Below are 24,007 nucleotides of genomic sequence, written 5' to 3'. Positions count from 1 at the left end.
ATATCTTAGAAATGTTTTTTTTTTTTAATCCCTCAGTAATGTACAATCATATATAAAATACAAGTTAATTAAAACCCGCTAAAACCTGTGAAGGAAAAATTCACCAACAGCATATGATAAGGAAGTTCACCTATATCTGCTTGGGCCATGGAAAAAGAAGGAAAATAACCAAAAAAAGAGAACCTCTTCTGAGAATTCAGCATCATGAACTTATGCTTCCTATGAATTTGAGGGTTAGAATTTATATCCTGTGCATAGTCTGAAGATCCCCAAGCTGAAAAGTTAACAAAAATCAGTCTGGAAGGATGATTTCTCCACTCAGGACGTGGTCAGATCTTATAGGGGGTGAAATCTTGCAACCAAAGACTAGCTCACAACCAGAAATTGAAGAGCACATAAGGAAACAATCCACCATGAATAACAGTCTGCAGATAAAAATCAGTGGAATTAGACTTCCCTAAGAACTTCGGAATGACAGTCTATAAAGTTAACCATTAAATTTAGTGTAAAACGGTTTAAAATGCAAAAGAATGAGTCAAATCTCCAAGAACAAGATATACAAAAAGCACATGGAGATTTTAATAAAAAACTTCTAGAAATAAAAAAATTTAATAATTGACATTAAAACATTGAATTGGTTAAACTGCAGATAATACACTGCCAAAGAGAAAATCAGTAAATTTGGATCATCGATCTGAGGAAATTATTCAGACATACAGCACAAAAAGATAAAGATAAGGCAACACAAAAGAGAAGTTAAGAGACCTAGGGGATTATATAAAAAATTTCAGCATATGCTGAATAGGATTTCCAGGAAAGACAGAATAGATGAATTGGAGAATAGGGATACTTGAAGGTCTATTGGCTTAAATTTTTTAGAATAAAAAAAAAAAATGAATTCACAGATTCATAAAGCAGAGTTAGTTTCACGTGCGTACCTGGATATCCTGCAGTGATACTGCATAACAGCAAAGATAAGTAGGCCATCTTAAAACCAAGCAGGGGGTAAAGCCAGAGTGCTTACAAAGAAACAATACTGAGAATTCTCAGCAGTAAAGCCATGGGTCAGAACTCAGTTGATGCGACATTCAACGTTCTGGTGGAAAATAACCATCAGTTTAGAATGTGTTACCCAACTGAGAATTCAGCATCATGAGCTGGTGCTGTACGTGAAGTTGGGGGTTAGAGTTTATACCCCATATTCAAGGCTGATGACAAACCAGTTACTTGCAGTTCTACGTCAAAAGACTTTCTTAAAATTATTAGACTAAAGCCTATACTTTAGGACAAAGAAAATGGAATTCAGAGTTTTCCATTGGAAAGAATAAGATGTGCATACTCTTGGTGTATGTATGGATAATGTAAGCAATCATCAATAAACAGTAGTAATTTTGATATGTGAAAATGAGATGGAATTAAAATGCCAGTCAAAAATAAAAACTTTATATTGATGTTCACAAGAAAAATATCTAAAGATACAGATGTAGATATCTGGTATGTAGAGTGTTTAAAAGTGACATAAAAGACAAATATTCAGCAAAAACAAAAGCTAATGTAGTTATACAAATATCAGATGAAAGAGGAGATAATGAAGATAACTGCTTACATGAATAAAATAAAACACAAAGAAACAAAATAGATTTTAAAACTTAGAGTTGATTCTTTGGGGGAAAAAAAAAAACTAATAGTATAGCCAAGTTTTTGATTTAACAGAACTTAAAAATAATCCTGAGTGAAGAAAACAGGTGTAGAAAGATATCATTTTTGTACATCTTAAACTAAAAAAATCAATGTTCTGTGTTATTCTTGGTCCTACTATTTAAAATTATAAAAATGGACTGGAAGGCTATTTTTCAAATTTATGATAACAATTGCCTTTTTTTGCGTTAGGGCCCTAAACCGTTTGTACACTATGAATAAGTATAGTATTGGGACAAAGAAGGAGGGCAGAAAAACCTGAACAACAAAAGCAAATTTTATAGTCTTTATTTATAAATGTATGAGCATGATCTTTTCCAAATAGTAATATTTAAATCTAACCTGAGGAGGTCTCTCTTAAGAAATGATCTTAATTAACCAAATAAAAAGAAGTTTTCCCCACAAATGGAGAGCACGTTATTTCTTAAATGAACGTGATACAGTAAGATTTGCTGTTAGTGATAAAACACAAAACGATGACGAAAAAATAAAATATCACTTTTTTGTACTGTTAGAAACGTTCCACACAGAGGACAAACTCAATAAATGACAACCGGCCTTCTGGGCTGTAGAATTCTAGATCTATTTAATTTACCTAGAGATAAAAACAAACACAATTTTTCAATGAAATATTTTCCTAATTAGTTCATTTAAAAGGATTTGAATTAACAAGAGAATCAAGCCTGTGGTTATAGCTGCACTTTGAAGATGAGTTGAAACTTCTATTGCCAAATATGCTTCGGTCTAACGTGAAGGAAAGGATGCCTTTCTCTACCCTAGTTTGTCCTTATGTGAAATAGATCGGACATACACTATTCCTGGGATTCCAAGTCCCATTTTTGAGTTGTGCTATCTAAAAATTCTCTTTATTAAAAAAAAAAAATACAAATGGGCAAAAGGCTCAATTAAGGAACTCAGTCAGATTTGAAGGGCAGGCTTCAGTTTTCTTGTATATGATCTTCCGGTCATAGTTCTAACAGGAAGTGTTTTATAGAAAAGACTCTTCTATTGATCTGATTTATGTTAAAACAGAAATCAACAAGCTTTTTATTTGGACTGAATAGTACTTAACTAAACAATATATAAAAAAAAACAATAAGCGCCTTACAAATACCTTGACAGTCATATTGTGGTAATAGATAATGAAGTACTAATAATACCAAGCATTTTAGGTGTCATCTGCTACAGTTTGTTTAAATTGAATGCCCATTTTAATGAGTTGGATTGCTTGTATCTGGACTTCATGTGTGTTTAGTTTCTCTTAGAGAACATGTACCTTTAAAAGCATTTTGCCAAAATAATAATATGAATGTAACAGGAAATAACACTACTATAGTTATACATACAAATATTGACTACACTACTATGTGGTTGTTGTTGTTGTTAGGTGCTGTCGAGTTGCTTCCAACTCGTAACGACCCTATGTACAACAGAACAAAACACTGCCCAGTCCTGCACCATCCTCACTATAAAATAGTATATACTTGAAAAATAGAGATAGTTATATATCAAGAATTTATACAGAAATATTCATATAAACATGGTATACGATTTCATATTATTATAGCAAAGAAGGTTGAACACATGGTTCAATATTCATAAAGTTTGAAATGTCTTTCATTTAACTAATGTTAACATGTTTAGTACTTTTCTTGTAAATGAAAATAATTGAATACTTATATACCATTTTTGGTAAATGATCCATGTTTTTGAGAGCAGTGCAATTAGCTGCACTTATTAACTTTTGCAGCTTAACTATGATTGCTCTTACTTTTCCGGACCCTTCAGTAATTCTTTCTAAAAGATTAGTCAGAGTCTCAGATAAATTTGTATTCAAATTTTGCTTTCACCTTTGTGCTTTCCCCCATGCCTATCTTGTCCTTTTAGGGATATCATGAATAATAAAGTGTTTTACCAGCATCCTAATCTGATGAGGGCCCTTGGGATGCACGAGACGGTAATGGAAGTCATGGTTAATGTCCTTGGCGGTGGTGAGTCCAAGGTAAAGCACAGCCTTTGATTCTTGGGATGGTGTCTTAGTCAGGGTTCTCTAGAGAAACAGAAGTGAGATATATTGAAATTGGCTCACATGATTGTGCGTGGCTGGCAAGTTCAAAATCTGTAAATTAGGCAATGGGTTGGAGATTCCCACAGGCTTTCCTTTCAAGTAGGTCAGGGGACAGAAAGTGCAGAGTGAAGCCAGAAGTGAGAATTCTGCCAAAATATTTATCTTCTGGAGACAGAACATGTTCTATGGAAACTCCCTTTTCAACTGGTGGACCGATTATATTACATTATCTTATTACCTATGGAAGGCAATCTGCTCAACCCAAGGCCAACTAATTTAGTCACATGTAACTACTTCATGAGGGCAACTAGACTAGTGTTGGGCCAGACCACTGGAACCATAGCCAGGCCAAGATGACACATAACATTAACCATCACAGATGTCATTTATTATAACCTACTGAAGTACATAGGTTACATGATTTTAACAGAGATTTTCTTAAATCCTTTTAGGAGGATTGTTTAATAAAGAACACTTTTTGGAAAAAAAGAAACAAAACCGTAGAGATTGAGAGTTGGATGCGCTACTGGTTTTTTTTTTTTCCTTAATATTAGTAAAAGATTTTATCTTATACTGTGTCATTTTCTGTCTCTTAAGTTACTCTCTTTCAGAAAATATTTCAAACCTGTAAAAGTTAATACTATGCTAATTTTTTTTTTTTTTTTTCTGATTTTGAATTATAAGTCAGCTCCTATCACATCCTGTTGGTTCAGACTACATTTGGTACCAGTAAATTCCTCATCAGATCAAGATTGAAGCATGATGTTCTGGAGTGTATTATATTTTTTTTAAGACTCTAAAGTGAATTTTTAAGTGACTACAATGTAAAATAAAGTTCTTCAAGACAGAACTAATAGAGTCATATAAGAGACAATTTCATATAAATCAGTGCAATTTCATGACCTCTGATCTACAAAATATATTTCAATATATTTTTTCTTTTAAGGTGAATTTTTTGAAATGTGGAAATAAGTCCACATTTCCTATGTTCAGTTTACCAGTTAGACTTAGAAAGATATTTATAATATATTCTGGTAAAGGAGGACTCCAGGGAATATCTGAGGTATACAGTAATGAGATTAAGCCCCCAAGGGAGATGTGATAGATGAGGGCTAGCAGACAGGCTTTTCAGTCAGGCCAATCATCCATATAGGGAAGGAGTGTGCCAGTCGGTGAGCTTCTGAATCCCTGGAGAATCACCCCAGTAATAATAATAGTAAGACACCCCATTATATGGTTCCAAGTGCTGAACTAGTGGGTGGTGCAAACAGTTAACATGCTTACTGCTAACCAAAAGGTTGCCTGTTCAAGTCTACCCAAAGGTACCTCAGAAGAGAGGCCTGGTGATCTGCTTCTGAAAAAATCACCCATTGAAAACCCTATGGAGCATAGTTCTACTCTGACACTCTTAGGGTCACCACAAGTCAGAGTCAACTCAGTGGCAACTGGCTGGTTAAGTACTGAATTGGTATTTCCCATAAATAGTCTCATTGACTCTTCCCTACCACCACGACCATATTGTTCCTATTTTCCAGAACAGAATCAAAGAGATTGCATTATTTCCCAAGGAACAAGATTTAGGCCCCAAGGGAGATGTGGTCCAGACAGGAATCACAGCAGAGTCTGCCTGCTTCCTAAACCAGGCTCATGCCACCTGTGGGTTTTTGTAGATAAATTCCAGATCCAGCCCACTAATGGGAATGAGGTTTCTAATTTTGTCACAGCCTTGATTTTCAGTGGCTTAAGCCCTAGGTGAGTCACAGTCTGGGCATTTGAAGGTCTTCCATACCTGACCCTGGGCAGACATGGGCACACATGGATTGGCAATATGATTGAGACCTTAACTTCTGAACTCAACTTTATAAAGATCATTTGCTTAAATAGCTAACTAAATGCTTTTTATATAGGAAATCACCTTTCCCAAGATGGTGGCCAACTGTTGCCGTTTTCTGTGTTATTTCTGTCGTATAAGTAGGCAGAATCAAAAAGCTATGTTTGATCATCTTAGTTATTTACTGGAAAATAGCAGTGTTGGTCTTGGTAAGTAAATTATACCTTTTATTTAATCTTTAAGATAAAAGAGTGTTATATTGCATTTAGAAATTGAATTTCACTGTAAATTAATTTAAAATAATTCAATACATACTGCATTTAGAAATTACATTTTAAGAGAAAGTCTGATTTTATATGGAATTCTGTAGCTGCAGCACAATCCAAATTTTATTGCATCTTTGTTTGAATTAACAGCCTCACCAGCTATGAGAGGGTCCACACCACTGGACGTGGCTGCAGCCTCAGTGATGGATAATAATGAACTTGCCTTAGCTTTGCGTGAGCCCGATCTGGAAAAGGTAGGCAACGTTTCTGCCAGTGTGTTTGTGTTAGTTGTATATGACTGTTTTCAAGATTATTTAAATATACAGAAGTGTTTATATGCTTGACTACTAGCAGAAAAGTTTGTAGTTCTAACCCACCCAGAGATGCCTCAGAAGACAGGCTTGACCATCTGCTTCCTAAAGGTCATAGCCATGAAAACCCTATGGAGCAATTCTACTCTGCACACATGGGGCGGCCATGAGTTGGAATCGACTCAATGGTAACTAAAAAGAACAACAATAACAAGTCTGGGGTAATGCATTTTCTTTGATAACATGCATTTTTTATAGTAATTTGGGCTAGGTTATAAACTTACTTGGAGCGTTCGTGGTTCAGTGGTAGAATTCTTACCTTCCATGTGGGAGACTTGGGATCAATTCCTGGCCAGTGCATCTCATATGCAGCTGCCACCCGCTTGTCACTGGAGGCTTGTGTGGTGCCGTGTTGGTGAACAGGTTTCTGTAGAACTTCCAGACTAAGAAGGCAGACTTGTAGATCTACTTCTAAAAATAAGCCATTGAAGACACTATGGATCACTGTGGTCTGATCTGAAACTGATTACGGGGATGGGGTTGAATGGGGTGGCATTTCTTTTAGTTATTCATGGGTTCACCATGAGTCAGGAGCCGATTGACAGCATCTAACAACATAAAATTACTTTATCTGTATTCCGGTGTTTTTTTTTTTTTTTTGTCCCATCATGTTATCTACCATCTCATTTGCTTTAATGGTACATTTTCAATTTCCTGAAAGGTTGTTTTAACATCTCATGCACACAGCTCATCTCTTATATAAGGTTATGTATTCCAGTGCAAGGCAACAGTAACGTGCTAAGGCCATGCATACTAAATAGATTAAGTCACAAATATGTTTACCAGAATATAGATTTTTTTTTTCCAGTTGCATTCTAAGTATCCCATGATCCTATCTTTCCTTCTGTAGGGTCTTTTCATACTGATTCAGCAGCCAGAATGATCCTTTTAAAAGAATTGATCAATCATCTGCTCAGAACTCTCCAAGACTTCCCATCTCAGTAAAAACCAAAGATGTTACAATAACTCCTACACCATCTAACCCCATTATTAGTCTGATTTCATCTCCTATAACTTTCTTTCTGTCGTCGTTCCGGTCACACTCATTCCTTGCTGTTCCAGCATGCAGACATATTCCTTCCTCAGGTCCTTTGCACTTGCTGTTTCCTCTGTCTTCAATATTTTCTTCCCAGATATCCTTGTGGCTCCTTTTAGGTATCCTTCCAGCCACTGTTCAAAAGCTACCTTGATCAGATTTGCAAGTCCACAGTATTTAAAACTGAATCCTGTTTCCCCAATATTTCTTCAAGCTCTTGGATTTTCTCTACCCTATTTAGTGTAAGCATCTAATGACTTTTCTTCTGAGGGTTAACTCCTTTGTATGTCATCTTGTTTATAGGTAGTTCGATACTTGGCTGGTTGTGGACTGCAAAGTTGCCAGATGCTGGTATCTAAGGGTTATCCAGACATTGGGTGGAATCCGGTCGAAGGAGAGAGATATCTTGACTTTCTCCGATTTGCTGTCTTCTGTAATGGTAGGACTTGATGGCTTGGGGTTTTTTTTTTTTTTTTTTGCTCATTATTCCAGCTGCATGAAATATATTAAGTAAGGATTCATCTCAGTATTTTCATGAAAGACATGAATATTTAGTAAAGAACTGGAATGTTTTATAATCAGGAGTTTGTCAAAAGAAGAATTTATTTTACAATTTTTATTTTTATTATATTTATTTAATTTAATTTATTATTAAAAAATCTTTAAGCATAAATATTCTTATACATTTTTATAATTGAATTCTAATGATAGGATTATGGCATTATTCCCCATAATAAATTAATGAGCTTCTGTCTCCATAAAGCTTTTATTTATTCTGAAAATTTTAACCACACAAAAAAAGAAATTTACTATGTCTTGTATATGTAAAATTTGTAATTTTGTAGCTTTACTGTATTTGTAATTTTACTAAATTTTGTTTTTTGTGCTACGTGCTGGGGTTTAGTTTTTTTTATTTTTTAATAAAAACTGATTGTAACTTTTTTTGCTCAGAACTTCCATATTATCAATATTTGTTTACTTATGTTCTCTGCTTGATTTTAGGGGAGAGTGTGGAAGAGAATGCAAATGTTGTGGTCAGATTGCTTATTCGGAGGCCTGAGTGTTTTGGTCCTGCTTTGCGAGGGGAAGGTGGAAATGGTCTTCTTGCAGCCATGGAAGAAGCCATTAAAATAGCCGAGGATCCTTCCAGAGATGGTCCCTCACCCACGAGTGGATCCAGTAAAACACCGTAGGTCTAATACACACACTCTCAGGAGTAAATTATAGTATTTGACTTGAAATTTTACAAAACATAATTGGCATTCTATTCATTGCAATATAACTGTCAGGCATGCAAGATTTCTCCCCTTGGAAATAGAATGTCTTAGACTTGGAGGAGAGGATGGGATTTATTCCTGGAACAGGTTGAATGAACCAATTGAGAGCTGAGGAATATTGTGTAGAATTAGTAGAGAGAAATTTAGGTTGTAGGAGGAGATTTTTTTTGTGAATTTTCCCAGGCTGGTATATCAAAGTGATTAATTACAAATGATGGGAGGTGAGCCTTAGGATTTGGACTAGAGGCGAGTGAGAAGCTAGTGTAGAATGAATGTTTATGATTTTATTGAGAGAGGAGGAGGCCTTTATCAGTAGCATGGGGGACTCCAGAAAAGAAGATGAGAGGATGTTTTAAGTGTGAGGAGTAAAATGCTTGATTATTGTTGACAGATAGGGGAGAAAGTCATATTCTTACATTCGTCCTTACTACATGTTGTTAATACTGGATTTCAGTGTCAATTCAGGCGTGTTGGTTACTGAGCCTTTAGATTTTTTTTTTTTAATCCACGGAAGTGAGTGTCTTGCAAGGGGTTCACTCCACTAACCACTCCACTAACCACTAATGCTGATATTAAAAAAAACTTTCAAATGTTCAAGCAGAGAAGTAATAGGTGTCACACAGTCCTGTAGACCCTTGTTCTTCCACGTGTAGACTGGGGTTAGATGTTCTGCACACACTGGAGCTAGGTGCCAGGCTGGGAACACTCCAAGAGCAAGAACAAGCCCAGCCCCACTCCTGTGACATATTTGTTTGTTAGCCAAAGAGCAGCTAGGGATCACTTCATTTCTCTAAAAAGTAGAAAATATACCCAGAAATCTCTGGCCCAGGACTACACTAGCCTTGGGAACAGCCATACATGCAGGAATGAGGATGTCACCCAAGCCCTCACTGTCATTCTGCAACTCCTGAGTCCAGTGGAGTCAGTCCTTCACCGAGTTACCTAAGGAGGAAGGACAAAAGTCTCCAGGGCTATCCATATTTGTCTGTCATCAGAGAGATGATAGAATATTTATGTTGATGTCACAGAGATGGCACCTTAGTTGTTATATTAGCTGCTATATATTTTTATTTTTTTATAACAGAAATACTACAAGTGGGTGACTTTAACAAACAGATTTATTTTCTTACAGTTTACCTGTTGTCATTGAATTGATTCTGACTCATAGCGACCCTATTTAAGTCTGAATTCAGGTCACCAGCTCTAGGGAAAGGCTTTCTCTGTTGATTTTAGAGGGAAGTCCTTGGTCCCTTCAGCTTCTGCTTCCTGGTTCCTTGGACATATCCATGTGTCTTGGCATCTATCTTTACCCATCTCTCTTCTCTCTCTTCTTTGATTGCTTGTTTAATCTCTTTTATATCTCAAAAGAGATTGACTCGATTGGCAAAATAATTCTATTATGAAAACATTCTGCATCCCACTTTGAAATGTGGCATCTGGGGTCTTAAATGCTAACAAGCGGCCGTCTAAGATGCATCAATTGGTCTCAACCCACCTGGAGCAAAGGAGAATGAAGAACACCAAGGTCACACGACAACTAAGAGCCCAAGAGACAGAAAGGGCTACATGAACCAGAGACCTACATCATCCTGAGACCAGAAGAACTAGTTGGTGCCTGGCCACAATCGATGACTGACCTGACAGGGAGCACAACAGAGAACCCCTGAGGGAGCAGGAGATCAGTGGGATGCAGACCCCAAATTCTCATAAAAAGACCATACTTAATGGTCTGACTGAGACTAGAGGAATCCCGGCGGCCATGGTCCCCAGACCTTCTGTTGGCACAGGACAGGAACCATCCCCGAAGACAATTCATCAGACATGAAAGGGACTGGACAGTGGGTGGGAGAGAGATGCTGATGAAGAGTGAGCTAATTATATCAGGTGGACACTTGAGATTGTGTTGGCATCTCCTGTCTGGAGGGGGGATGGGAGGATAGAGAGAGTGGGAAGCTGGCAAAATTGTCATGAAAGGAGAGACTGGAAGGGCTGACTCATTAGGGGGAGAGCAAGTGGGAGTACGAAGTAAGATGTATGTAAACTTATATATGACAGACTGACTGGATTTGTAAACGTTCACTTGAAGCTCAATAAAAGTTAATAAAAAAAAGAGATTGACTCAAGACACACCTTACAGTATCCCTTCTCATTAGCATAACAAAGTTTACGCATTCCCAAATGGAACTTGTCAAAGTGTAAAACCCATACTCTGTTAAAATAAAAGCAAAGAGATTTATTGATGGTTTCAATACAGTCCAAACTGGAGAAAATGTTCAACTCACAAAGTGAAACTAGATTGCTTAAATCAGGAACTAACAATGTAAAATTTCTGATTGATGCTCAGTGATGTAAGGAGGCAGGAGGCAGGATAACTCAAAGCTGGGTATTGATAGGGATTGGTTCAAAGTACATATTTAGGTTTCTTAGATTGGTTTTCTCACATAATTGCAGAAATTTGTGACTCGGAGGGGGCTTACATTCCTTTTTGAAAACATTTTGCCAAGATAGCATTTGTAGCAAACACTCTCTGAAAGTTGCGTGTGCAGGAGATTTCGCATAAGGGGCTTGCCTCAAGACCTTCCCTTCAGAAGCATTTTTTCCACATCCTTAGCTTAACCACAGAGAAGACATTTCCTTAGTTGCAGGATTAAGTCTGTACAAAGGCTAATAATTGCTGAGGAGTAGGCAAGAACTAAAATGGAGTCAGGGCTCAGACCTAGGCCAGTTACTTTGACAGAGTCAAGTGCCTCTATAAATATTTTTTCTCTAGTTTTCCTTTCCCTCATCCTAAGTTTCAGGTACAAAGAACTCATAACCAGTTTAAAATTGCCCCCATACATCTACACATTCTGTTTGCCTTCTGTGACCAGCCTTTTCTCCTTTCATCTCCTGGACTGGAGAGTCTCTCTGTTTCATTGCTCTGCTCCAGACATTATCCTTCTCCTGCATTATTTCAACAGCTTCCACCCCTCAGTTAAGCTTTCTCCTCATCTTTCTATTCAACTTCGTCTAACCTTCCAACTTTCTGTCAATCTTCTATATTCACCCAAGTTTCCCTTTGTTCTCTTAACAAGACGTATTTCATATACTTAATCTCATCTAAGCTGCTTGGAAACTGCCTTCAAATCAGAAGGAATTCACTTTCTTTAATTCCTGTGAATGTTGGAAATATATATTTATATATATAAATATTTATTTATTCATACACTAATTAGAAAAAATATATTTGAAGGAATGTTAAAATCTAATTTAATAATACCAACTGGAAGTAGGAAGTTATACTTTTATAACCCTGTCTTCTGTATGCTTTATAGGATCCTTTAGAGAATAAATGTAGAATAATTTGTCTTTGTTTATGGCTTTGTTATACTAATTAAAATAAACAATTCATTCCTTTTCAGTACATTTTTCAAATAGATTGATTTATAAGAAGTTTCTTGAAGTAGCTGTTAACACATCCAAGTGCAAGAAGCAATTTTTCTTGGAAGAGAAAAGAACTGAAATTTTTAGACAGCTCTATGAAAAACACTAGCCACGGCCTTCTATTTGATACAAACAGAAGCTTTGGCATAGTGAGCTCTCAGAACAAAGTGAAATAGAAAAATCATTTAAACTCATCTGTCTGTGAGGCTGACTTCAAAACCAAACTTACACAATACCGTATAACATAAACATATGAGGAACCCAATTTTTTAAAAATGTATGTAGTTATTTAGTGAGATTCACCCAACTTAACAGAAAAACAGATTCAAGACAAAATATATTAACTTACCAGAGTCTCAGATAGAGGGGTTATATTTAGATTTTTTAACTAGAGCTGAGCAAAAAAAAAAAAGTTCTCTAGAGGAAGGAAAATACAACACAAATTGGAACTAATTTTAAGTTCCACTAAATTTCAAATTCACTAAAATTCCAAATTATTTCTACCATATTCAACTTAAAATGTTTTGTACATGAACCCTAAACTCATGTCCCAGTACAGGGAGAAAATTCAGACTCATTTATCAAGGATGGTTTAAAAGTCTTTCTAAAGTTAACTCACAGAAATTAGAGTCAAAAATAAACAAATTTGGGATTCCTTATTCATCATAAGGACAAGAGTAATTTGAGAATCAGCTCACTTAGCTACCTTGTCTGCAAGTTTCTTTTAATTTTCTCAGTCTTAATAATTTGGGTTATAACAAATTATGGATAACATTTTAAAGAATGGGAATTCCAGAACACTCAATTTTGCTCATGGTGAATCCGTACATAGATCAACAAGCAGTTGTTTGAACAGAACAAGGGAATACTGTGTGGTTTAAAGTAAGTAAAGATGTGCTTCATGGCTGTATCCTTTGACCATAATTATTCAATCTGTATGTTAAGCAAATAATGTGAGAAGATGGATTATATGAAGAAGAATGGGGCATCAGGATTGGAGGAAGACTCCTTAACAGCCTGTGTTATGCAGATGACACAACCTTGCTTGCTGAAAGTGAAGAGGACTTGAAACACTGATGAAGATCAAAGACCACAGCCTTCAGTATGAATTACACCTCAATATAAAACAAAAATCCTCACAACTGAACCAATAAGCAACATCGTGATAAACAGAGAAAAGACTGAAGTTGTCAAGGATTTCATTTTACTTGGATCCACAATCAACACCTATGTAAGCAGCAGTCGAGAAACTAAATGACACATTGCACTGGGCAAATCTGCTGCAAAAGATCTCTTTAAAGTGTTGAAAAGCAAACATGTCACCTTGAAGACTAAGGTGCACCTGACCCAAGCCATGATGTTTTCAGTTGCCTCATATGCTTGCGAAAGCTGGACAACGAATAAGGAAGACTGAAGAAGAATCGATGTCTTTGAATTATGGTGTTGGCGAAGACTCTTGAATATACCATAGACTGCCAAAAGAATGAACAAATCTGTCTTGGAAGAAGTACTACCAGAATGCTCCTTAGAAGCAAGGGTGGTGAGACTTTGTCTCACATACTTTGGACATGTCAGGAAGGACTAGTCCCTGGAGAAGGACATCATGCTTCGTAAAGTAGAGGATCAGCAAAAAAGAGGAAGACCCTCAACAAAATGGATTGACACAGTGTTTACAACAATGAGCTCAAGCATAACAATGATTGTGAGGATGGTGCAGGATCAGGCAGTGTTTTGTTCTGTTGTACATAGGGTCGCTATGAGTTATAACCAACTAGATGGCACCTAGCAACAAGTACAGTTATTTTGAAGGTCAGTAAATCTGCTCAAAATTGGCAGAGCCCTCAGCTATTTGTGGAGCCACACTACCACCATTTCAAGTATAAGTAGCTTGGGTCCACCCCGGCTTCCTGGTAACACAGAGGCTGCCCCTCCCATTTTAGCTTTCACTCTACTATTACAGACACTTGATTATCTTGGCAGGGAAACTTAGCAGAGAGTCCCCAAGCAGACCTCATAGGTCTCTTCAAGGCCTCTTCAATATAATTTATCTCGAAAGGCTTTTTATTTTGTTTCTTTTATTTTGCACTGGATGTTCTCAGTTCTGGGAAATCAGAGAGCTGTTATATGGAAGTCTAAATTTTCTCAGTCCTGCAAGCCTTTCATTTCTTATTTCTTTATGACTCTAATCAACTTTTCATTCTGAAGTTAGAGTGACTTACCTTTGCCTTAGTTGGTATAAATCAGTGAGCCTAGGCTAGTAAGCTTCAACAGGAATCTTAAATTGTTTATTGAACTTACAAGTATCCTTTTGTACATCTGGAAAATCTTTAACAATGCTATGTAATTCAGTATGGATCCAAGAAACAAAGCACACAGAAGGTTTTTTAGGAGTTTCTCTAGTGCCAACTCCAGGTCCTGGAGGTTGGATTTTAAAAGGCATTTCCAAAGTTTTTCCTCCTTAGTTGATTTTTTAGGAAAGAGTGGTTTTAAAAGGGTGTTAGTAGGGGAGTAAGAAGACAGGAATGGATACAGAGAAGATAGGACCAGTTGGGGAGCACAGAAAACAGGAACAGGTGCCTGACATTCTAATTCCTTTTCTGCTTTGGGCAGCTTAGAAATTGTATCTTGTGTGGAAGCTAGTCTGCTTTCCTGATGGCTTTTGGAAGTTTCTATATACTAATCAAAATAAGAGTCCCATTGTACTTGCTGAATCAGGAGGCAAGATAACTTGGAGCAGGAAATGGATAGGGATTGGTTCAAAGTGTATATGCGGAATTCTAAGAATGGTTATCTCACAAAATTGCAAAAGTTCATGACTAAGCTGGGGGGAGGGGAGGAGGAGGTTTACATTCGTTTTTGAAAATGTTTTGCCAAGATAGCATTTTTAGCAAACACTCCCTGAAAGTTGTTTGTGCAGGAGATTTCTGATAAGACACTTGCATCAAGACCTTCCCTTTAAAAACATCGTTTCCACATCCTTAGCTTAACCACAGAGAAAACATTTCCTTAGTTGCAGGATTAAGTCTGTACAAAGGCCAGTAATTGCTGAGGAGTAGGCAAGAGTCAAAATGGAGTCAGGGCTCAGACCCAGGCCAGTTACTTTGACAGAGTCAAGTGCCTCAGTTTTGGAGCTTTCACACAGATTATCACCATAGGTATAGAAGTTAGGATTTACAACATGAATTGGGGGGGGGGCACAATTTAATGCATAGCATTCTGCCCTTTGGCCCCCAAACTTCATGTCCTTCCCCACATGCAAAACACAGTTACCCATCACATCATCCCCAAAGTCTTAAATCAACTCCAAGTCCGGAATCTCATCTTCTGAATCATTTAAATAAAATATGGGTGAGACTTTAGGCATATTCCATTGTGGGGAAAAATTCCTCTCCATCTGTGAACCTGTGAAATCTAGAATACAAGTTACCTTTCCAGAGTACAGTGGTGGAACAGACACAAGGTAGACATTTCCATTACAAATGGAAGAAAATGGAGGGAAAGAAGGGATAATGGGCACCAAGAATGTACAAAACCCTGTAGAACAAACTGTATAAGCTCAGAATGCTTGAAAACATTTCTCTGTCCTTTGGGGCCTGGGTAAGGGCTCTGCCCTCCAAACTCAGGGTGTTGGTCACACCCTCTGGATTCTAGGTGGAGGCCCCATGGCCCAAGGCTTCAGCTCTGCCTTTCAGATCCACTGGGATGGCAACAGTGCTTCCTTGGTTTTGGGCAGCCCCATTCTCCTAGTCCATCTCAGTGGCAACCCTACCTGATCGACTCTGGCAGGCCCCATTCTTCTGCCCCTTGGGCATTGCAGCCTCGCCCCTTCAGCTTTGGGTGGTGGCTTCATCCCCCTGGCATTAGTGAACAGCAACCCCACATTTCAGAACAAAGTTGGTGAAGATCTGTCTTTGAAACCTAGGAGGCCTTGGCCCCACCCTTTGAAACCCCACAGACTGTGATTCCACCTTTTGAAATTGAGACAGCCCTTCTTGCCATGCTGCTTCAACAGTTCTGCCGATCTCTGAGGTGCTTCTGGGATTTTTTTTTTCTTTTCTTTTCTTTCCTCGAAGGACAATAGATGTAGCTCCTTTGACCTGTTTCTTGCCCATAGAATATTGGTTATATTGAGATTATAACCACAGGCATAGAGGTTAGGATTTACAACACATATTTTTGGGGACACAATTCAATCCCAGAGACAAACAGTGTTCCTTCCTTTTGTTCTTTCTCTGTCCCCTTCAGTCTAAGCTGATGGGTTTTCTGCTGTGGTATTTGGTTAGATCTGTTAGTCACAGGCTTAATCTCTTTATCAGAAGACGGTGCAGCCATGTCCTTGGTAAAAGTTCTAGGACACATGTCCTTAATTCGTACAACAGAATTTTCCAAATCCTGAAGTTTTGTTTTTACTTTGCACAGTTCATTTTTAAGTCCATCTCTCTTCTCTCACATTTTACTGTAAGTGACAGGGAGAAACTATGTGATCCCTTTAAGATCTTGTGTAGAAATCTCATCAGCCAGATATCCAAGTTCATTCACTGCAAAGTTCTACCTTCCACCAAATATGTGAACGTAATTCAGACAAGTTCTTTGCCATCGCATGAAAAGTATCACCCTTTCTCCATTGTCCAATCACATGTTGATCATTTTCTTTTAAAGCCTCACCAGAAGCACATTTAACATGCACATTTCTAGCAATATTCTGTTGCTGGCACCATGTGTATTCTCTAAGATGATAGAAACTTTCTGTATAGCTCTCCACAATTCCTTCTGAACCCTCTCCAGAATTGCTTTTGATGTCCATAATTCTACCAATAGTCTCTTCAAGGCAATCTAGGTGTTTACTATTATGAACCTTAAAACTCTTTCAGTCTGTACCCGTTACCCAGTTCCAAACTTGCTTCCACATTTTAGGTGTCTGTTGGAACAGCACCTCACTCTTCTGGTACCAAATTCTTAGTTATCTAGGGCTGCTGTAACAGACACACCTCAAGAGGATGGCTTTAACAAACAGAAATTTATTTTTTCACAATTTTAGGAGGCTCAAAGTCTGAATTCAGAGTGCCAGCTCTAGGGAAAGGCTTTCTCTCTGTCAGCTCTGAGGGAAGGTCCTTGGCTCTTCAGCTTCTGTGTCCTGCTTCCTTGGAGATCTCCATATGTCTTGGCATCTATCTTACACCATCTCTCTTCTTTGCTTGCTTTTTAAATCTCTTCTATATCTCAAAAGTGATCGACTCAAGATGCACCTTACACTAATCCTGTCTCATTAATATAATAAAGACAATCCATTCCCAAATGAGATTATAACCACAGGCATAGAGGTTAGGATTTACAACACATATTTTTGGGGACACAATTCAATCCAAAACAGTTACCCAGTACTGCCAAAGCAACAATAGCAAAAAAGACCAGAAGTAGGTGCATTTAAAGAATAGACATTTTTTTTCCCACAGTTCTGGACTGTAAAAGTCCAAATCAGGGTCTTAACCATGTTGATACCTTCTCTGAGCCTCTCTCCTAGTTTCTGGCATCTGCCAGCAATCCTTGGTGTTCCTTTCCTGCTTATAGATGCGTCTGCGACATCTTCCTCTGTGTATGTGTGTGTATGTATGTGTCTATTTTCCATTTTTACAAGACACCGCTAGCAGCAATTAGATTTAGGACCCACCTTATTCCAGTATGACCTTATTAATATGACAGATGATAAACCCTTATTTCCAAACAGGGTCACATTCGGAGGTATATGGGTTAGGATTTCAGCATATGTTTTGGGGGACACAATTTGATCCATAACAAATGGGGAAAGAGACATGTTGAGTTTGGGGAGAACGTAGGGTAGGGTAGATTGTATAGAGATAGGTGAGCAAATGAAATATCATTTATAAAGTACTAACTCACCATTTCTATAATGTATGCTGTTTATAAAGTTACCTAAACTTAGTTCTTCCATTATTTATTTCCTTTGTAAATATCCTGTCTGTCACTGGAAATAAGTAGGATATGTCAAATTAGTACTTCTTCCCTTTTGGCATTATTTTAAGTATAAAATTATGACAAATGTGTTTGTAGCAATCGAGTCTCAAATCTGGTCTTTAACCCATTGTGATTTTCCTTTAAATGTGTCAAACTGTAAATACAAGCCATATATGAAATGTATCAGAAGAAAAAGAATGAATATCTTACTGGCCCTTTTCTTCTGAGAGGTATGTAATAAACCTGAAGTATCACTTTATGATCCTGTTTTCTTTCTTTTGAAAAATTTACAAAAGTGATACAGAAGGAGAGGAAGATGATACCATCCACATGGGGAATGCAATCATGACCTTTTATTCAGCTTTGATTGACCTCCTGGGACGCTGTGCACCTGAGATGCATGTAAGTGTCTTAATGCCTACGAGGAGCAATCTTGACTTATCAGTTTGTGCCTAGACATCGGTAGCTTCCAGAGACCACAAAAGCATTAAAAACCAGCAAACTTCATACTTCATTAGAAATATTAGCCCAGGCCTAATTGCTGAATAAGCATTTGCTTAATTGGGATGCTTGTAAAAACTAATGAGATTTCAGTACAAGTCATTAATAGAATAGTTATTTGTATACCTCTAAAACCCACATAGGAACCCTTGTGGCACAGTGGTTAACAGCTCGCCTCCCAACCAATAGGCTGGCTGTCAAAACCACCAACTCTCCACAAGAGAAGAGACTTGATCTGCTCTCATAAAGATTATGGCCTAGAAAACCCCATGGGAGCAATTCTGTCCTATAAGGTTGCTATGCATCTGAATCGACTTGTTGGCAACAACAGCAAAACTAATATATCCTCCCCACACTTTAAGAAGAAAAAAACATGTTTTCTTACATAATTTCCTCTCCTATTTTAGCGCACACAGAAAGCAACCACTTTTACTAAGAGTAGTTTTCTTTATACACAGTATTGTGTCCATGTAAACAAGGTGCTGTGTGCTTGCCACTGGTTTGGTAGAAAGGTAGGGGGCGGGGACCCATGGGGAAGGAAAGAGCTCTTCAATGTAAATCAGTGTTTCTAAATTTTTTGACAAGATGACATTATAGTTTCATGAAATAATACTTATTTTTACCTGTAATGTACACTGTGATATTTTCTTCTTTATTTTAATGTATTCTGTTATGTTCTAGGCATTCATTTTAAAAATGCTAGGCAGGGCTCATAATATTGGTTTCATAACCTGTTAATGAGGAACAACCCAGAAATTGAAGCACATTTGCTAGCACTGGGTAGAAGGTTATGAACTGCAGATCACTTCTACGTTGGTATAAGCACGAAGCCAGGGCCACCATTACTTATGGTTCACCTCTTTCTCCCACTCTCAGTATCTAGATTTTTTTCGTCTCTTTATGTCTCTTTCTTTCACCTGTAGGTTGACACACTCTTGTTGTGAACAGAGAAGAATCACTAAGGGTGGAGAAGTGTTAGAAAACCTGAAGTCTGATTTTCGCAAAAATCTAACTTAGATGCTGATGAGATTTTCTTGTTACTAAATGGGAATGGAATATAAGAAAAGTTGTATGTGATCACAGCAGGTGATCGCAGATAAAAAAAGAGATAACTTTCTGCTCGTATTTCTTCTTTTTCTTATTAGAGTGAAAAGGTCAGAAGAACCAAGACAGAAATTAAGCTAATAGAATTTGGGTTCTATAGTCATGTCTATCTGTAGGTGGACAACAAACAAACAAAAACCTAAGTGGATTGATAAGGGACAACGTTGACACTTCTGAAATTTATTCATCTCCAACTACTATTAGTTGAGGACCTATTATATGTCAGTGGAAGGTGGAAACAAGACGCCATGTCCTGCTGTCTGGAATCCTGTGGGCTGTTAGACTCATTGAGAGTCTTGATTATATCATAATGCATAATATAGGATCAGGCTAGGTATACTATAGCACAGAGAACATAGTACAGCATAGTAGAGTCATTATGGTTATTTTATTAGCCAGTGGCACTCTAAAAGCACTGCTAAGATTCATGTTCACCATTTTCCCCCACATTTTAAACCCATTCTTTGGAGAAAGAAATCAGGTGGAATGTAGATAGAAATCAGGTAGAATATAGATAATTAAATTCTTATCACAAAGCAAGAAAGAAGCTACATCAATCACAAATATTACTATATGGTCAGGGTCTAAAAATAATTGTTTTCCCTTTGTATTACTTTTTTTTTCTTTGATTTTCTGAGGATGATTCTGAATTAGTATGAAATGATTATTTTTCATGGGTCTTGGCTTTGCATGTAATTAAAAAAAAAATAAGAAGTAAAATTACTAACCTGCCGTTAAAAGAATGTGATTTTATGGTTTTTTTTCTCTAGTTCCTGTGTGATCCAGAAATTTCTACTCAGAGGCCCTGTCCCTAATTCTCAGCTGCTGGCTTTTAGGGAAAAGTAAATAAATATTTATTTAAAAATTCAACTGGAAAAATATTTTCAAATTTCTCAGGAAATTTTTTTTCTTTTTTATTATGTACTTGATTAATAAAGATACCACAATCCATTTTTACCCTTACAGTATTCAAATGCCATCTTTGTAGTGTACTAAATTTTTACGTATCTGGGCCTTTCACTGGATCTTTTATTCTTTTCTACTGATCTTCTTGTTTATTTCTATATTAGTAAGTCTTTGTTTTGATTAATGTGAATTTATATTATGACTTAATATCTGGTAGAGCTTAGTGTTCCACATGATACGTATTATTTTTTGATCTGTGAGCTATAAAAATCTGAAGCACTTTTTGCTATGTATTGCAGTTAGGTGGCTTCTAGGAAACCACGTTAATAACTTTACTGTTAACATCAAGTTCTAACTTGAGTACTTAAACCAGAGGCTCATGTTATGTATCAGTATTTACATGTAATATAGGGGGGCAGTAAGCACTGATAGACGCATCACATTTTCAATATATTTTAAAACCTCAAAAAGGAATAAAAGCCATTGCCCTAGTGGATAAACCAGGTGGCCTAGACTTTAGTATAATTAGGTTTATGCTGAAGTCAATGAAAACTCTGTCTGTAAGCCTGAAACAATTTCTGAAAGAGGTCTAATTTTATATGTATACTTCTTAATGGAAAACTATTTTAAACTTAGGTTCCTGTACTTCGCATTTTCTAGATCTAATTATAACACTGATTTTACAAAGTTATTTTAAGTTTCCTTTATTCTCTTCTTGTTTAGTTGATTCATGCTGGTAAGGGAGAAGCCATCAGGATCAGATCTATTTTGAGATCTTTAATTCCACTGGCTGATTTGGTGGGCGTAATCAGCATTGCTTTTCAGATGCCAACAATAGCCAAAGGTAAGACTCACTTCCATCCTTTGTGATTCAGTACTACCTTGGGTGACATGATGTTTCAACTAATATTCTCAATACTCGAGATCTCTCCCACCCCCACAGTATAGTTACACGAAGTTTTTTTTTTTTAAATATCCTATGAAGCATAGTATTTTATGAAATATTTTCTGTTCTCATTGCTAATTTTCAAACAGCCAACTTTACACTGAGATTTCAATTATTTTTTACATGACATTTCAGGCACTTTTCAGAGAAGAGAAAATAGGCACTTCGACTGGCTCATGTCATTCCCTTCTCATGTTCTTTGGTCTCCATTCTTTGTCTTTCATGACCTTGATTCCTTAATTCACTGTTTTTGGCAGTTTTCACTGTCACTCTCTTTGAATGCTTTTTTTCCAAAACAGTGATTTTAGCTTTTTCACTTAGAGATTTAAAAACCCCCAGTGTGTTGAAAAAAATTGTTGAAGACTAAACAAATAATTTTAAAAAGATTTACACAATTATTGAAAATAACTAAAAGATCTGTGAGATCCCAAATTACACTTTATTTTTATCTTTTCAAATTTCAGTATTACTTAGTTTTCAGTACTTCATTGAGTATTAACACATAGATTTTTGTGCAAACCTCTAATTTTAGAAAAAAACAAAACTAGGTAGAATGTGCATGTTTTAATCCTTTTTGTTCATTAATTATGCTCCAGAGAAGGCCAAGTTGTAATACCTCAGGTCTAGAATCTAGGGCTCACTGTGTACCTGAAGGTAATTTATCCTACTTGCAAGCCATATGATTATCAGAAAGGAAAATCTCATGTGTGCTAACGTTTCAAGTCCGAATCTATAAAGTGGTATAAACTGCCAAAATAATTGGACACTCATTATAATTTGCATTGGGCAAATCTGCTGCAAAAGACCTCTTTAAAGTGTTGAAAAGAAAAGATGTCACCTTGAAAACTAAGGTGTGCCTGACCCAAGCCATGGTATTTTCAATGGCATCATATGCATGTGAAAGCTGGGCAATGAAAAAAGAAGACCAAAGGAGAATTGATGCCTTTGAATTATGGTGTTGGTGAAGAATATTGAATATACCATGGACTGCCAAAAGAACGAACAAATCTGTCTTGGAAGAAGTACTGCCAGAATGCTCCTTAGAAGCAAGGATGGAGAGACTCATTTCACATACTTTGGACATGTTATCAGGAGGGATCAGTCCCTGGGGAAGGACATCAAGGTTGGTTAAGTAGAGGGTCAAGGAAAAAGAGGAAAACTATGAGATGGATTGACACAGTGGCTGCAACAATGGGCTGAAGCATAACAATGATCATGAGGATGGCGCAGGAGTGGGTAGTGTTTCCTTCTGTTGTACGTAGGGTCGCTATGGGTTGGAAGTGACTCGATGGCACCTAACAACAACACATTATACTTTAGGAGGGGAACCTGGAACTTCAAGATTGTCCAATAGCTTTGTCCTCCACGCATGAAACCATTTCTTTTTCTGGTGTAAATACAGGTCATTCTTACCTGCCTTTCTTTTCACCTTACTTCTGACTCGTGTTCATTTACTTAAGTAAAAAGTTGTTTCCTTTCCTTCCGTTTTGAGCCACAAAATGACCCAGTCAAGACAAAGATAAGAGCCATACCAGTGACAAACAGATCAGGAAATAAGGAAACCTTAAATTTTGAGGTAAAATGAGAAATAACAAAAAACCAAGAACATGGACTCTGGGAGTTATCTGATCTATCAGAATTGTCCCCAAATTTTCCAAATAATTGCTCGTTTTTTTTCCAGTTATCTGTGTTTACCAAGCCTTCAAGATTTGCAAATTGGTTTCTTTCCTATTCTACTTAGTTATACTATAATAACATTATTTTATGATCTTTTTCTTCATACCTATACAGTATTTTGTCTGCATTGAAGCTTAAATTTTTTTTTTTGAGCTGTCACAATTTACAATGAGTTAAATTTTAAAACACAACCCATTTGTCATTATTAAATTCCCACATTTTTCATTTACTGCTTTCCTTTTACAGAGAACGTAGACAGAAACCTGTATGTTTTTGTTTTATTGCGGATATGCATTTATATCAACTGCAAAACTTAAACCACCAATCTATTCTTTTTGTAGTTTAATGAGGAGTCTTTTAGTTCTGTAAGCATCATTGTTTATCGGTAATAATTTTTATAATATGTTCTATAGTTAATATGGAAACCCTGGTGGCATAGTGGTTAAGTGCTATGGCTGCTAACCAAAAGGTCGGCAGTTTGAATCACCAGACGTTCCTTGAGAACTCTATGGAGCAGTTCCACTCTGTTGTATAGGGTCACTATGAATCAGAGTCTACTCGACGGCAATGGTTTTTTTTTTTTTTTTTATAGTTAGTATGTGACATTTGCCTCTACACTTAATATTTCCCTCCTCAGTATTAGGCAGGGCCTTCCTTTTTTTTTTTTTTTCCTTAAATATTTTCATCATACCTATTCTAGAGCTAAAGTGTGCCCCAGAATAATGATGAAAGAGGGAAAACTTCAGAAAACTTGAGAGAAAGCACAATATCTCAAAAGAGGTTCTTTTGCTTCTCTAGCCCTTGGCCCTAGGCAGGTTTGGGCAGCCTGTCTGAGCTAGTAATTTGGGGGGGAGGAGGTGTGAACGCTGAAGGAATCTCAGGCTAAAGCCAGTGCACCAGGTCACCTTCATTCCAGTTCAAAAGCCAGGA

The 24,007-nt window shown here is 37.0% G+C and overlaps 1 protein-coding gene across 6 annotated transcripts in view; it reads left to right on the top strand.

Moving 5' to 3' along the window:
- The window catches only part of RYR2 (ryanodine receptor 2), a 750,192-nt gene that overhangs the window by 533,282 nt on the left and 192,903 nt on the right, over nt 1–24,007 (top strand). For all 6 annotated transcript variants that reach the window (XM_049868553.1, XM_049868552.1, XM_049868551.1 and 3 more), the window contains 7 exons: nt 3,586–3,700; nt 5,674–5,806; nt 6,014–6,117; nt 7,574–7,709; nt 8,273–8,459; nt 18,240–18,345; nt 21,178–21,298. In XM_049868553.1, the coding sequence (XP_049724510.1) occupies nt 3,586–3,700; nt 5,674–5,806; nt 6,014–6,117; nt 7,574–7,709; nt 8,273–8,459; nt 18,240–18,345; nt 21,178–21,298 (902 nt within the window). The remainder of the gene's footprint in view (nt 1–3,585; nt 3,701–5,673; nt 5,807–6,013; nt 6,118–7,573; nt 7,710–8,272; nt 8,460–18,239; nt 18,346–21,177; nt 21,299–24,007) is intronic.

This window comes from Elephas maximus, chromosome 24 (genome assembly GCF_024166365.1).
Source record: "Elephas maximus indicus isolate mEleMax1 chromosome 24, mEleMax1 primary haplotype, whole genome shotgun sequence".
In the NCBI taxonomy this organism is placed as follows: Eukaryota; Metazoa; Chordata; class Mammalia; order Proboscidea; family Elephantidae; genus Elephas; species Elephas maximus.
Note: the sequence above shows the minus strand (reverse complement) of the source record. Positions and strands in the feature narration are given on the sequence as shown.